The sequence below is a fragment of the Mytilus californianus genome, unplaced genomic scaffold (assembly GCF_021869535.1).
Source record: "Mytilus californianus isolate M0D057914Y unplaced genomic scaffold, xbMytCali1.0.p SCAF_6, whole genome shotgun sequence".
NCBI classification, from domain to species: Eukaryota; Metazoa; Mollusca; class Bivalvia; order Mytilida; family Mytilidae; genus Mytilus; species Mytilus californianus.
The window spans coordinates 37,131,654-37,149,267 of NW_026262712.1; the positions used below are offsets into that span (position 1 = coordinate 37,131,654).

The 17,614-nt window shown below is 30.7% G+C and overlaps 1 protein-coding gene across 12 annotated transcripts in view; it reads left to right on the forward strand.

Moving 5' to 3' along the window:
- LOC127706182 (kinesin-like protein KIF21A) overlaps positions 1–13,132 on the forward strand; it is a 122,384-nt gene extending 109,252 nt beyond the window's left edge. For 11 of the 12 annotated variants that reach the window (XM_052210620.1, XM_052210628.1, XM_052210623.1 and 8 more), the window contains 7 exons: positions 38–221; positions 2,588–2,752; positions 3,278–3,395; positions 4,759–4,929; positions 5,500–5,699; positions 6,470–6,513; positions 8,948–13,132. In XM_052210620.1, the coding sequence (XP_052066580.1) occupies positions 38–221; positions 2,588–2,752; positions 3,278–3,395; positions 4,759–4,929; positions 5,500–5,699; positions 6,470–6,513; positions 8,948–9,060 (995 nt within the window). In that variant the 3' untranslated portion in view covers positions 9,061–13,132. The remainder of the gene's footprint in view (positions 1–37; positions 222–2,587; positions 2,753–3,277; positions 3,396–4,758; positions 4,930–5,499; positions 5,700–6,469; positions 6,514–8,947) is intronic. The other variant, XM_052210629.1, reaches the window with a different exon arrangement.
- The last annotated feature ends 4,482 nt before the right edge of the window (positions 13,133–17,614 follow it).

Sequence of the window (17,614 nt, forward strand, 5' to 3'; positions counted from 1 at the left end):
ATTGATCATAATTTAGACAAAAATCATTATATTGTAGATCGAACAGCAAAAGCATGGGATCTTCAGACGGGGAAAGAGGTCATGTCATTTGCAGGCCATCCTAACAATGTTTTATCTGTGAAATATAATGAACTGTTAAATCTTGTATTTACTGTGTCACAGTCTTATATAAATGTGTGGGATTATCGTATGAATGCTACTCAGTGTATCAAAACATTAAGGTAAGCTATTGTTTCACATTGTTATCAAATTGTACTCCTACTTTAAAAGTGTAGGTCATGTTGCAACCATCTTGGTTGTTTTTCCAACACATATTTTTCATCACACTTTTCTTAAAACTTTTGAACGAAATGACTTCATATTTTGTCAGCAGCTCTTCAGTGGTGAGTTGTATTTAAAATGTTTTCAGAAAATTTGAATGACTAGTGGGAGGTATGCATAGTATGACAATGCTTTCATTCTTGTTTGATATTTATAGATTATCATTGGTTATCTCAACGAGATTGATTTTCGCGCTTGAGCCGGTACGGCGAAAGTGAGAAAAGCAATCTAGTTGAGATGACCAATGATAATCTGTTTATCGCTATTTTACCTATGAAGACGTTGTTAATTTCCATGACAACGGCACGTGTTCCCTTAGTTTCTAGCGATAATTTTCATATCACCTGACTCCGCTGAGAACGGAAATTATCAGTCAGCAAGATCAAAGGAAAAATTCGTGAAATAGCAATAAGTGATGTTATTGCCAATAAGACAATCACCTACCAAATTGATTACTGGTAAAAATTCAAGTTGTAAAAGGCCACAAAAAAGTGAAAGAATTTGAACAATTTATGTACAAACTAAATGTTTCAATTAATTGAAAAATTTGAAGATTAATTATAATTTTATTAAACTGGTGATATAGATTTCACATGAGAGGACAGCCAGGTGGCGCTGTCCAAGGTCATACTTCAGAGCTTGAGGATCTAGTTGTGTCAAGGGTGGGTACAATTTTTCAAGAAATTCCCAAGAGGTGGGCATGTGAAATCTATATCACCAGTTTAATAAAATTATAATTAATCTTCAAATGTTTCGATTAATTGAAACATTTTATTATTAAAACTGTTGATATATATACGATTTCTCATGAGATTTTAGAGCACAACTAGATCATCAATCCACTATGAATTGTTGAAAACCCTTCTTTAGGCCATGTTATTACCAATCACTTCAATTGATTTTTGTCTTTTAATAAACATATATACATATTTGTACAATGTCCATAATAGCATATAAGAACACTATCATTCAACTACTTGATAGTAAAATCTTTTGAGCTAAATTACATTCATTGTCAGTAATAATTGTTTTATTATAAAATTTTTGAAAAGTTGTTGACCTTGTACAGCGCCAACTGGCTGTCCTCTCATGGGAAATCGTATATATTTCCAGTTTAATAAAATGAATAAGTTTTCAGGTTTGTGCATGTGATGTTGCAGGTTGACACCACATGGTTTATACTCTAGTAAATAGATAATCACAAATTATATAAAATGAACACATACTAAAAATATAAGCACTTAGTATGTAAAGAAAACATCTGGTGGTTCTAAAATTTGAAAATTTGGTATCAGCATGATTTCTTCCTTTTAGGTTCAAAATCATTTAAAAAATGAATAAAACATAATGAGGATTATGTGAATAAATTTTGACGACACTAAAACCCTTTAGTTGGGAATAATATCCCTTCAAATCTAGTCTGATTTTATATAATCCTGTCTATTATAATAACACACAAATGTACTTTAGAAATCAATAAAACAAAGACAATACTAATCTGACCTGCTTTTTGGACACTTTTTACTTAATATGTAAATAAACTCATCAGATATACCAGGATTAAAATTTTGTACGCCAGAAGTGCGTTTAGTCTACAAAAGACCCAAAAATATACACACGTACAAGCAAGAAGATAGAGAACACTGATACTTAAAGCTAATGCAAAAGTTTAAGTATTATTGATACTTGGACGAATCAATAATTAGTCCAAGGCTTAATTATAAGTCTTAACACTTCCAAAAGGATTTAATGTTTAGACATCATACCTACCTTGGAATCGATAAAAATCATGTTTATTGCACTTAACGTTCTATTCTATCTTTAAAATTTTGATACCTATCTTTTTTATATGGATTGAGGTGTTCCCACACTTTCATTGCGTTGTGTTATACTCAAATTTGAAGAAAAAAATGAATGTTTTCCGGATTTTTTATACTTTTTGATGTACATACAGATTTTTAAAAAAATATTTTGCATAAAAGAGTGCACAAAACAAAGTTTGGAGAACAAAATTTTATATCATATAAAAAAGAAGATGTGGTATGATTGCCAATGAGACAACTCTCCACAAGAGACCAAATTTAAAACAGAAATTAACAGCTATAGGTCACTGTACGGCATTCAACTATGAAGTAATATTATTTTATTTAGTACTGTAAAGATTGCACTCATTTAGTAGTAGACTCAGCTGAATGCATCAACATTAAATATTTACATATCTTGAATTCTGGAAGCTCATAATTTTATTTTGAAATATCTTTTTCAGTTCGTCTGGTTTAACACATGATGGACCCGTAAATTTCCAGTCTGGAATACGACAAAGTGAACTCCCCCCAGGGGAACATAACATCAATGACATAGCTCTAGGTTGTGATGGTTATACATTATACAGTGCTACTGGCAGTATGGTCAGAGTTTGGGATCTTACTACGTAAGTTTTGAGGAATTTTCTTCATTAAGCCATGTAATTATCTCCCCTTACCTATGCAAAGGGACACAACTTGGTTGTACACTTTGTAGTCCAACAGTCATTAAAATCATATTTTGTTATTACAAGAAATTAAAGTCAAATTAAGAATCTTTGTTGTAAGAATTATTTCATTGTACAGATGTCTACCTAATTATATTTACATGAGTATTGTTGTACTGAAAAGTCTGAAATATTCCTGTTTTAACAAACAAAAATTGAATAAGTTCTAAATTACAAAAAAATGGAAAAGAGAATGAGAAAAAAAATTCTAGCATTCTTCATGTTCTTTGATTAAATAAAGTGACTTTGTAGATTTAGAATATGATTGTTACTTTATGGGTGTGTTTTTGTACAAATGTGGTAATAATAAGCTTTTTTTAAAGTACCGCAATTATTCTGTGTTCAGATTGATAAGTTGAAACAGTGAGCTTATTTGAACAAATGAAATGGACAGCAATTTCTAAATCAATTTGTTTGTTTTTATAGTTTCAGTGCAATAGGTAAATTAAATGGTGGGCATCAAGCAGCAGTAATGGTGTTAGCTGTTGAACAACAAAAGGATAATGATGTTGTAATAACTGGTTCTAAAGATCATTATATAAAAGTAGGTACCAGTAGTGATATTGGTGGTTTGGTTATAAGGAGAAAACAGAGATTATCAAGTTATGACAGTTTTATAGCAGTATTTTCTTTACCCAATACAGTTAAATGATTTGAGCTGTGTCGGATAGAATTCGACCTTATGTAATTAGATATAAGAAGATGTGGTATGAGTGCCAATGAGACAACTCTCCATCCAAGTCAAAATTCATAAAAGTAAACCATTATAGGTCAAAGTACAGTCTTCAACACAGAGCCTTGGCTCACACCGAACAGCAAGCTATAAAGGGCCCCAAAAATTACTAGTGTAAAACCATTCAAACGGGAAAACCTGTATACATGTACATGTTAAGACTTTGATTTTAGAACATTCAAATACAAAATAAAAGATGAATTTTTGTCTGTTTTGTAGGGTTCTTATATCAGGTTAATTTTCAAAAAAATTACAGACTTTGCATAGAGTTTTTTTCAACCCAAAATAAGCTAACAGATGAATTGATTTTCATTTGTATATAGTCTATCTGACACAGCTCATTTGTTAACATTTACCTGCAGATGTGTACTATTAATATTCCATTAGAATTTTGTGAAAAAAAAGTGCTTTGTATAATGATTAGTATAATCAAGGAAACTGTTACATCTTATGAATTTTCAGTGATGAAAGGAAATTTACAAAAATAATTAAGTATAAGAAAATGAACACCAAGATAATCATGGTTTTTCTTTCTGTTTATTTGTTGGAGTTTTGCATTGAATGCAATGTTCCAAGCTCATAAAATAATGAACAAATACCTAGTAATCCACACTTTATATATTAGGAAAAAAAATGATTTGACCTTTTAATAGGATTTATTGATGATATTTGATTCTCTTGATGAAGAAGGATGCAGAGAAGTGCTTTGGATGCATGAAATTAGTGGAGTGTTATTTTTATTTACTAGCACTGTGCTAATATAACAGCTGGTAAACTGTTAGTCCCTGACAGTATCACCAGCTCAGCTTCTGTGGTGACTTGATTTATAACAAACTTTAAGTTATAGTTGTTAAATTAAGCAATTATTAACAAACTAAAGTTCCAACTCTCTCAGTTGACCTTAGATGATTTTGGCTATTTTATTTAGGCCCCTTTTGGTCATATGCCTCTTCATGTGTTCTGGTCTTTAACATCCTTCAGGTGTTTAGGTTTGAGCATTCCTGGTGAAGGGGGATCAAGAAATTAAAAGAATAACCATACACATGCAAACAAAGTTTTGATTTCAAAATTGTTTCGAAACAAAGTATGACAGAAATTGCAACAAAATTTTCAGTTTGAAAGTGTTGAATATTGTTGTAATATTTTTAAACTGATATATATTTTTGTATTGCAGATTTTTGAAGTAACAGATGACAAGGCAGGGGTATTAACTCCTAAGTATAATTTAGAACCACCCCATTATGATGGTATACAGTCGTTAGCGATAAAAGAAAATATTTTATTTAGTGGTTCTAGAGATACTTGTATAAAAAAGTGGGATTTAAAAACACATCATTTAAAACAGGTAATTTTTTAAGTCAAGAACCTCCTGTTTTGACAAAGTAACATGCTTACCCTGAGTGCAGAAGTTTGATCCCCAACCAGGTCTCAAGACTTTAAGACTTCTAAGAGTAAAAACAAAAACTGCTGGACATTCAAAAAGTTCTGTCTCTGGATAGGGTAACTTGTATTTTTCCAGACTTTTGTTTTATGAACTAGTACATTAAATATCCAATTCAGCATGTTTGTTTTGCGCAAAGCATGTTATATCCATTATATGACATTAGAGAATTTATATGAAGGATCTTCATAGTACAAGATAAATATCATTATGTGATAAAGAAAAAGAGATTAGTATGCATTCAGGATGTTAGATTTTAAGCCCATGTTTACAGAATCTCAAACTATCAGCATCACAAAAATCTTGTGTATAAACTCACTGTTTCACCTCAATATCAAGTTTTTTTTAATACAAAAGAATCTCTGTAGGAAAACAATATAAATACGATATGTTTCAATATTTTCTAAAAATTATGGACTTTATAGTCAAAGGGAGATAACTTATTTCCAATTTTTTTCAAATTTTATTTTTCAGTCTATAAACCAAGCACATAAGGATTGGATATGTGGATTAAGTTTTATACCTGATTCTAATATTGTATTGAGTGGATGTCGTGGTGGATATCTTAAGTTGTGGAATGTGGATAACTGTCATTGTATGGGTGAAGTAAAGGCTCATACATCACCTATCAATGCTGTAGCAACCAATGGGTCAGCCATATTTACTGCGTCTAAGTAAGTATTTATATAGGTTAGCTAATCTCTAAGAAAAATAGTTAGCTAATCTCTAAGTAAAAAATCTTTTTGCTGATAAGAGGGTTTTGATATCAAATTGATAGAATTTTAGTCCTTTTGTTTTCTGTCTGTAGGAGGTACTGTAAACGAACTAATTTTCATGAGCAATTTATATTCACGACTTTCATGAGTAGAAAAGTAAAGCAAATATAAACCAAGGATCTTTCTTATATAAATACATCAAGAAAAAAGAAAATTATGAAAATAAATTGCCACTAAGTTGGCTAGAAAGGGCTGTGAGCTAAATTAAGTATCGGTGAAAATAAGTTATTCAAATTTCAATGGACAAATTGCAATGTGGCCAGGGGGGGGGATATTTAACAGAGACTATCAAAAGTCTTACTTTTTACACATTGTGACTTGGATGGAGAGTTGTCTCATTGGCACTCATACCACATCTTCTTATTTCTATAAGTATATATATATATAATATATATATTGAGAAGGTCAGTATAATAACTGATGCAAGAATTTTGGCATACATTTTAATAAGGTCATGACTAAAAACTATAGATTTATTTGATATAGGGAACTCATTGAAGAATGCGCACAAGGATCCTTAAACTATGAACTATTTCTCATGCTGCATTCATTTTACTGAAGTCAGCTGTATCATATACAATCTCCAATCATATCTAAACATCTTAAAAGTGGGAGAAGAAAATTCAGACAAAAAATTTAACATTGTTGCATTTATTTCTTTTTTCCAGTGATTCTGCAGTGAAAATCTGGCAGTTTAACAGAATACAAACATGTGAATTTTATATTTGATTCTTTCCTTGTTTTTGCTTAGTTTTCCAGTGCACGATCATTGTCAATATTATCTTTCCTTCAAATCCACTATTGTGGATAGATCTTTCAAATCCACCATTGTGGATGGATGTATCCTAATATTATGTTTTAAGAAGAAATGTATGCACAGAAAGTATTATGTAGATTGTCACATATTAAATCATAAAAATCTGCATTTATTGAAACATATTTCCAACACTTAGAGTATAATGTATTTGATGGACATGATTGTTGAACTGCATGTGTATTTCCAATTTCAATGTTATAGAAATTACTTTCTGTTTTTCTCTGTATTTCCTCTGTCTTCTCTCAAACATTTATCTTATTCTCAGTGCTGACAGATTGATGTGTCTTTTTCTCCTTTACAACCAAATGTACTCAGAAAACAAGACTCTTATTTGTATATATGAGCATGATGAGGGTGTGGATGGGTTTTGCAGAATCGAGAATAATGGGTTAAAATTAATAAACGTTCTGAGAGAAATGGGACCAAAAAATATAGAATAGAGAGAATAATATGTTACTATAACATAAAAATTCAGGAAAAATGGCATTGAAAATTAAAGAATATCTACAAAAATGATGACCCCCCATCCAGACCATCATATCATGCTCATGCAATGAAAAATTAAGGAGTCGTGAATAAGGGTAAACATACTTTACTTTGGTATTCCTCTAACAATTTTACTTTTTTCCATATTGTCCATCAAGTATCTGCTATCAGCTATGCAATAACACATTCACCATAAGTCATACGTTCATACACATATGAGAAATATTTGTAAAAATCATCACATTTCAGCTTCATTCATAACATAAAAAATTATAAACCCCATATACATAGGTCACCTTCATTTAGCAAATATTAAGCTCCTCAAAGATGTTATTTAAAAACATCATAATATAATAATTCAGTAATTTATTCCATTAAAATTTCATGCAGTATATACCCATTTGACTATATTCATGATATATAAGGTATATATGTATCACATTCATGAATACTTGCACTCGGAACATTTTTTGGAAACTTTTCTACAGCTCATTTTTATATAAATAGGACATTTAAGCAATATTTTTACAGTTTCCTGGAATAAGTGAGCCCATAGTATTTTGACATAATTTATAATGTTCTATCAAAAACAATATGATATAGGTTCCATGGCCAATTTCTTACCAAGTCTAAACATAGTAATATTTGAAGGAATGGTTTTTTTGGGTACTCACTGCAGTAGAGACAATCAAATTGTGTTGTGTTTAAAAGGTGTGACACTTAAAATAGTTTTATATATATATATATATATACACATTGGTGATTCATGAAGCATGCTGTGTCAATGTTTGTCCAGTGTGTCCTACATTTTTTATTTGAAATGGTGCAATTAATGAAAAATAAAATTATTATCTATTAGGCCAGGGTTTTTTAATTTTTGTGGTTTACAGATCCTCCAACCCCATTTTTCTGATTTTCAGGAGAAGAAAAAAAATGACATTTAGTGCTTTTTAATTCCCACTGACCCTCACAATTACATTATCTCTGAAATATAAATGAAAATATCTGCTTAGCAGCAGATATTTTTCATGAAATTAAATGCAACCTAACTTTTTCATGTAAAAAATCTGTGAATCAACAAATTGAAAAACCCTGACCTTACAGAACAATTGCTTAATTTTAAAACTTGATTTTTGATTTACAGAGAACTTCTTTGATTTTCTTAGGCTTAAATAATGCCTGTTGAAGGTTAAAAATTGTATATTTCATTTAAACAAATGTATATTTATCAAAATGAAAGAATCATTCCACATCAGACCTGGTCTAACTTTATTTGAAAAAAAAGGTAGCACTTTATACATAATCCAATCTTTCAGTCCCCAAATCATCAAAATTATGTGCTAAATAACCAAGAGCAGACAATTATGAAGTAATGTATCTCAGGTTAGTTTCTGTCATTTTTGTGCTGAACTGAAGACGAATATTTTCTGTGTTCATTGATCCCTTTCATGACTTTCAAAGATGCCTTTGATTGGACAATGAAATGTTTGTATAGGGTATTTTTCATGGCAAAATGCCTGCTGCAAACACACGAAAAATTAAACAAGCTAAAATTGCCAGATATAGATTGTGTTTTGCTTTATGTTGTGAGGCTTGTTTTACTTAGAATATTCTGAGCCATTTACATTTTAGTTGCAGTTGATTATATCTTTTTCAGCTTGGTTGATTCTGGCTTCTCTTTTTCAATGTGACATTTGTTTTGATGATAAAATGAAGCTTTATGTAAATATAATTTACTTTGAGTAGCCAGATTCAACAACTATTTTATCTTTTATTTCATACATGTGTATTTCTTTTCTTTTTTATTTAGTTGCTTTATTTTTGCTTTTATTTGCACTTCTAGTGACCACACTGTGGGAATCTGGCGGACCAAATCCGGACTGGAAACCCCGGACACATCAATTGAGCAGTCCTAAAAGTAAAAGTGAAAACTATATTTACAAGAGGTACAGATAACACATCGTGAAATTAACTTTAGAAATGATCACAAACATTTGTAAACTCTATGGAAACAGCAGAAGGTAACCAGGAAGTGAATAGACTGTTCCTGGTAACTCAGCAGAAACAGGATACCAGTATATATCATATAGAAAGGGAGATAATTCAATCCAAATTCATTCATATATTTACAGAGGGGTGCTTTTGTACAGCTTGGGTAGATGAAGCTGATACATTTATGCATTTCACCTCTATTTCTCCATCAAACAAAGGCCATGAAATAATTGTAACCCCATAACTTATATTCATAATAGAGGAAGCAAGATGCCTAGATTAATTTAGATTGATCCATAACCCTTATAAAACAATGGCTTTCATGTGCTTCAGCATTTATCGAAATTAAGGTCAACCACTGAGTTAAGTGGCATCAAATGGAGGATAGTTCACTATTTTGTAATTTAATGCAACATCTTAATTTAGGTAATTCTTTATAATACATCGATCAGACACATAAAACTGCTATAAATCCATTAGTTTTGCAAGTGCTCCTTGAAATTGGTAACATGGTTGTAACAAAGGAGTTGCCGTGCTAAGGGCCTTATTTGCCAAAAAAATGTAGTCATTCAAAATCATAGGACTTATGCATAGAACATTTTTCACATGATTTGAATATTCACTGAGATTTTGAATGAATGAAAGGGGGTCAAATTGAATATTCATTCTTAAATGACTAAATACTGCTAAGTTTGTGATTTAGAAATGCCAACAGCATGCGAGTACTATATACATTTAAATATAGTTATGGTGTTGGTATGTATAGGCAGACTCTCTGATAAATGATCTACTTCTAGTTCTCAATATGCCAATAAAAAATAGCATAAAAACACAAAAAACATGATGTCAAGATTTTTATTTTCAACTATGTTTAAGACTTTTGAAATACCTGTTGGTCATTAAGAAATAACTCATTTTCAATAGATGCACACAGCTTGTAGATTAAAAGTCAATATATCTGTGAAAAATTGGTGAAAGAATTCCCTTATAAACACCATCCTTTATGACTACTGTATGCTTCAACTTTATGCTCTTAGAATTGGTTGCTCATTTATATGTTGTCTATTTATGCTCAATTCTGTTCTTTCTCATTTTTTAAGACCAGAGAACAAGTTAGTTTTAAGATTTTCATCTTAAGCTTCAACCAAAATTAGATTTATTTTCAAATGTAAAAAACTGTGTATCCTATTCTCTAAGATGATCCGGCATCAAATATTTGTACAGTTAGGTTTTTTTTTGTGTGTACTTTCTCAAGCAATTAGCTTGCTCTATAAGTTTATACTTCAAATTTATCAAGGATGGAAATCTTAAAAATGATATACTTTGGCTAAGTTAAAATATATTTGTAATTTATTGTTTTTATAAAATAGTAGAAATTTTTATTTTCTTCTCAAAAAAGTTTCATGTCAATGGGATCTCATATTTGTTATGATTTTTTTAGTTTTGTTTATTAATTTATATGCTTACTTTAGTTTGTCATACATAAATTAAGTTTCAGGATTTTGTTTCATTCATGAAACTATCAGGATTTTTTTTTGGACTGCGAAATCTGTAATTTTGATGCAACCAATGTTAATTCTGTTTTAGGTTGATAGCCACATATGTACGGTTTTTGTTTCAAAACATTATATTTAGAGAAAAAATGAAAACCTTTTCCTTGACAGGTACTATTTAGTTGTTGTATGGACAGTAGACACTAATTATTAATGAATTTAAATCATGTTATATTAATTCATTTTGTCATATTGGGACCAAATATTTTTGTAATGGCTGTGAATTTACATTGTTTATTTTCCTTGAAACAGAACAACTGCATTTACCATTATTACATATTAATTAGATGTATGTTAGCCCTACTGGTCAAAGGTGTCAGTTTGGGCTACAGCTTGGATTTGGTGTCTATCATCATTGTCTGTTAAAAGCCTACCATAAAGGCTGACTTTCAATTGGAGATGAATTCATGTGCTCCAATCTTCCACATGTTAAAAATGTTACAGAAATAAACTATGATTTATTTGTAAGAGCTAAAGAACAAAGAAGAAAAGCCAGGCTTGCATAAATATTTTTAGCAAGTGCTTAAAACAGTTCTAAAGGTCAAAGATACTAGGTTGATGATGCAGTCTCTAGTTTGGTTAATGATGATTTGGTATATTAGTGCTGTCTGAATTACTTTTTGTGTAAAGGGTACTTATTATTTTGACATGATCTCAAAATCAGTTACAAGATATTTTATATGGTAAAATTAGATAAACTAAATGTGTTCATTACAGACCCAAATAAACAATTTTCACTCTCTAATTTTACCTTTTTCATTTAGAAATTATTTTTTTTTCACTGTAAAAAGTTATTTTGTCAAAAAAAATTTAAAGAAAAAGAGTTTAATGATATTAATGCATGAAAGGTTGATTAAAGTAGCACATTCTAATTTTGTTCTGTCATAAAATATGAAATTTTCATATTTGTTTATGTTTATTATACATGACATGTTATTTTTTGTAAGCTCAAACAACATCAGAACCAAAACTGTGTTTACACAAAGAGATATTTACTTTGGTATTTAGATGTCATAACTTAATAGGTAACTTTTAGATCAGTCAGCAATGGTTGACAAGATGTAATAATCTTGGAAAATATTTTGGAAAGTTAATATGGGTCAAAAGTAGAAATAATTGAAGTAAATGTTATTCCCCTGAATATATGTGGTGATAGAATATTTTCTAACAGGGCTCATTATTCTCAAGTTCTTTAGAGTCTCTTTAAAGATGTTTTGTTTTGCATCTTATCTATTGTTTCATTATAATCTCTAGTCCAATATAAAAAAATAACCTCAATATTTAATCAGTGTATAATTGTAATTAAAATATAATGTTCAACCTCGCCACCTTGATTTTGTATGTCTTCTTTAAGTTGTCCATTACACATGAAGAGGGAATACATTGTACACATTTAAACAAATAAGGTTCATAGACCTGTCATCCAACATATCTATAAAATTATCATTATTATAAATGAATTATTACAGTGTTATACGTTAAGTTTGTATGATAAGATTGCTTCAAGTCGCCACTGTGATAATTTTGTAATTATATGTTATATTGGCTGTAAATTTTTTGTACAAGTTGTATGGACAATACACATCCCAAATGTAATGTTTGGTACATTGCATTAACTGTTTTGTTTTTGTTGATTATATAGACAAACAAAATAATTATGACAGTTTTGTTAAATAGCCTTTGTTGTCAACATTGTTATCTTTTTGAAATTGTGTCTCCACTGCTACCTTTTGTTTATTATCCTCCAGAGTCAGGTTGGATTTTCTTTGAAAACACTCACTTTTAATCATATAACCATGGTCAAATCATCAAATTTGTTACAAGGTATTCCTGAAACGAGGGACGTTTCCACCATTTTTGCCAACTTAATAAGTGTAGGTAATTCGAGTCAACATGCTTCACAAATTGAAATGTAGACTACTGTGGATTCATTATCATGCATGTTTTATGATGAAATCAATCATCATGGATTTCCAGGGTAAAGATCAACAAATTTACTTTTTCCATGATGTACAACTTGTCTATAGACTTCTGATTTTGCAAAAACCATGAAAACAAATAGAAACTTTCTATAGACTTGTATGCAGATTTTGGCAAAACCACGAAAAAACAAATATCCATGAATGCCTATTTTTTCCTTGAATCCACGAAAATAAGTAACCACAGAAATAAATGAATCCACAGTAGTTGATAACCTTGTGGAACAAAGCTTAATACGGGGGTAACTAGATGATTTATTTGAATTTGAAATATCTATATAAAATTATACCACTTACATTAACTTGATCGGGAAGTTTGGATACTTCCAGGACATTTTTCAGTGTAAACACATCAAGACTTGTCTCAGAATTCTCTGTAACCATAGTAACACATACCTAAGCTTTTGTCTCGGATTTTGTTGTACTTATCAGGGATACATATTGTATGTAAATATTGTCGTTATGATGGTGCAGATGTACCAAAATAAAGTTATATATATTTTCTACAAGTCTTATTTCTTTTGTCTAAATTGTAATTAAATTTGTGAAACAAAGGTATTGCTTTTCTAACTGGCATTATGATTCACATTGAAATAAGAAAACATTGTATGATTGCCAATCAGACAAATCTCCACCAAGACCAAATGACATAGATGTTGTCATATATAGGTCCAACTTTCAACAATGAGCAAAGCCCATACTGCATAATAAGCTATAAAAGGGCACGAAATGTCAAACATGGCAAATGTTAAATTTAAAAGTTAAAACTAACAGCCTGATTTATGTACAAAACAATAAACATAACAAAAAAAACAAATATGGTATACTACAACAAATGACAACTGTTGAATTCAGGCTCCTTACTAAGGACAAACACATGTATAATGTGGTCGGGTTAACCATTTTTTTTCTGGTGCCCAACTCTTCCCTATCCTTGGACAATGGTAATAACACTACTACCTGTATAAGAATGAACAATAAAAATAACTTGAAAAGGGCTAATCAGAAGATACAAAACACGACAACAACTAACAAAAGCACTGAAGACATAAAGTATAGATGTGAGAAAATTTACAGTTACTGAAAGTTAGTTAACAGCCAATAACAATTAATAAACAAAATCATGTTTCTAGGACTGAAATATCAAACTGTACACATCCAAGATCTGATAGATTTAGTTTAAAGACGTCATTAACAATCAGAGAGAAAAAACATATCTTGTGCAAAGCAAAAATATAGGAATCCACAGAATGTAGCACTGTGAATGTTCATTGTTGAACAGCAATGATATCTAGTTGGGTTTTCATTTACTGATAAAATCAATTTTCAATTTAAAATGAATTACCTATTTTGGATATCTTATCCCAATTTTCATCTACGGGAAACAAATGTTATCAGGTAGTTTAAGAAGACCTTACTAAATGATCTGCCCTTCATTTTCATGTGCCCGCTGGTTAGTAATAAATTAATTATTTTGGAAGAAGTCTACTCCTCAGTTTCTATATATGACAGGTCAGAAGTATTTGGTATAAGGATTGATTGTGATGGGGTATTGGTCCATTTGACATGCCATATAGACGAGACGTTACTGATACAATGGTATGGTGATTTGGTAAATTTTTCTGGATTAAATCTATTCCTTGATGACAATACTGTATAAGCATATAATAAAAAAAAAAGAGAGAAAGAGATGACTAAAGTACAGAGAATTAACTCTTCATGTGATTAAGGTGACAATATTAATATTTTAGAACAGATAATGAAAACGATGAATGTGTCAAGGAAACAACCTGACAAGGAACAGAAAAACAGCATAAGGCTACAAATGGGTCTTCAATGAACGCAGCGACACTAAACCCCGAAACATGCAAATGAACCTAAATTTAAAAAAACACAGAAGACTAACAATGGCTAGATGTTCCTGACTTGAGACAGACAGAAAAATGCAACGTATTTAAAAATGTTTTATGAGATCTCAACCATTTACCTTTAGCCAATATCGAATAACCAATCACACAACAAAGCGCACAGTGAAGCTCAGTTGGTAAGAATTCCGAGTCCGATGTGAGAATAGGTAACAGAAGAAACTAAGAAAATGCCAATGCTAAACATAATTTAAAGAAGGCTTGCTATCAGTTGTTTACATTGATAGCCTCGCACTGATAAAAAAAAGTATTTTCAAGACAACAATTACATTTCGTCTGTTAGATTATTCTATGAGAGATATACAGTTTAATGCATAGTGTCTCATTTTCATTTTTTATGAAGAAAATGACAATAGAAGCTAGTAGCACTGCTATTATTTTCACCACAACAACTTTTAAAGGGGCATTAGCTAAGAGATATAAAAAAAATAAATAAAATATGATTTTGTTTTGTTCAATTATTAATGAAAGTAAACAGTGAAATAGCCAGTTAGGTTCAAATTTTTCAAAATAAGCTAAGAAATATCGCTGATGAATTATTCACTTGCAAGTGATCTCCTTGAATCCGTATTCACGTGACCTTAAAATTACCCCCTTAGCTAGAGATGTTTTATGCATAACTTAAGCGTGTTATGCTATTAAAAGGAAAAGAATGTCTACATTGAAAGTGAAATAAGGGTAAACGATTTGATTGACTGATTCAATCAACAAAAAATCATTCTTACACAGGTAAAACGATGATTAACATATATTTTATCCTATAATATGGAACCAAACAGGCCAAGACATATACATTGCACAATTCCGCTAACTATTTATATCCATATTTCGGGTTATATGACCGTCGACAGTCTTTGGGGGTCACCTCGATGGTTCATTAGATTGTGTCTACACTAAAATACACACTACATGCTGATACATATTATCGAGCCCATGCATTGCAAATTGTTTATTTTCGACTTTTTATAATTTAGATACACGTTTTAGTATGTTCAAATTGTAAATCAAATATGATAATTTGAGCAAATCGATGAACATGAATTTGACAGCTAATTCCCCTTAATTTTTTTTTACCCTAACGCCAATAGCCTAAATGCTGTTTCCATCGTTTGTTGTATCTAAAGAGAGTTGAAAATATTTGATAAATATATTGCACAAACCCATCAAATTGACAACGGATTTATTTTAGCCTAATAGAGCTCTGGCGCTTGTTTAGTGGGTCAGACGAAGTTTTACAGACAATTGCGGTTGCTATCCTATATAAAATATCAGAGATATCGACCACCATTTACAGTAAAAACCTCGTCTGACCCACTAAACAAGCCCTGTGAGTTACAATAATCGATTCAGTAGAAAAATGTGAGAACAAAATATTATCAAAGTAAAAATAGAAAGAAAAATCATACTAAATCTAATTAAAAAAAATCCGATACCCTGGATAATTCAATGTTCTTTTGAGTTTGTAAAATCCAGATTTTAGATGTCCTTTTCAAAAGTTTGATTGATGATATGTGTTTGAATCCTTCTAATACTTGTTAGAGATATATGATAAGATATCTCAGAGACATGTTCATATCGTTTGGCTTTGAGGCGTTGGTTTTCTATCAATTTTAAAACTTTATGGTAATGTTTCTTCATTATAACATGTTGTAATTTAAATTTATCGCATATTAATATCGTATGACCATTTGATTGTTCAATAGTGCAATCTTCAAAGATAAAACGACCATTGCTCAAAGTCCAAAAGTGAATAACAATCAACCATTTGTAATTACTTTTCCCCATGTTGAGAAACAAGGTAACTTAATAATAAATGTTTCATATCTCAGAAAATATTCTTTACAAATCTTTAACACATCATGCACATATTTCGTTAAATATTTGTCGTTTTCACTATACCTGTAAAATAAAGGGATATTTAAGACAACTCAACGCTAAATTTATCACATGATTTACATTACTAGTATATGAATAAATGTAAATTCTTGATGATGCCCAGTCAAAGACAATTGTATCGAAATTGTCATTATATCAAAACGATACTGTTATTTGACTGCAACATATGATTTTACTTGCAGAAAGGCGACTTGTTTTATCAACGTTTAGTTGTTATTTCTACGAACGTTCCATTACATGTATCGTTAGTCCAAAATAGATAATGAATGCCCAATCAGTAAAAGAGTCATCTAATTAGTGTTGCTGTTTTCAGCCCTTGATATAATGTTTATTTCGTAGTGGTTAACGATATTTTGTGTACTTGCCTTTTTTTTCTTAAAGTAACATGTTCTGCTGTAGCTATACCAAATATAAGGTAGAAGGACCTTGTTGAAGTCCGTACGATGACATATAGCTGTTAATTTCTGTGTCATTTTGGTCTCTTGTGGAGAGTTGACTCATTGGTAATCATACCACATCTTCTTTTCTATATGACTAAGTATATTAAACCTACCGAGTGCACATGGATTGTATATTAGTTTAAGGACTCTACAACATCACTTTTAATGTTATTTCCCCTCTCTCCTCCTCCGTACATCTTGTACGAGTAAGTATAAGATTCCAGAGTACCATTAGAACTATAATGGTTATTGCCCATCCTAGCTTAATTTGCCCTAAAACAAAAATTCTCTCAGAAGTACCCTAAGGAGCTACCATATGATTTTTATGGGGGGGGGGGGGGGGAGACTCTGGGGCGAAATTTCATAAATAAGACAGGACAAGAGTCTTGATTAAAAAAAAAGGCAGGATGAGCAACTTTGCAAAAAAAGGCAGGATGACAACTTATTTAAAAAAAGTCAGGATAAACTAATAAAAGAAAAAGGCAGGACAGAGATTACAACTGAAAAAATGCAGGACATATTTTTCATCCTAGCCCCCCTCCATAATATCAAATGGCAGCTCCCTTATTAAAAAGATAAAATATGTCTATAGAAGAGAAAATGGTGATCACAATATGATTTTGATTTCTGGTTTAAATTGCAGCTAATATGATGTTTAAATACCATAGAAACAGGAACAGTTACTATACATTGTTTTAACCGTTGGCTCACATTTAAACATTACA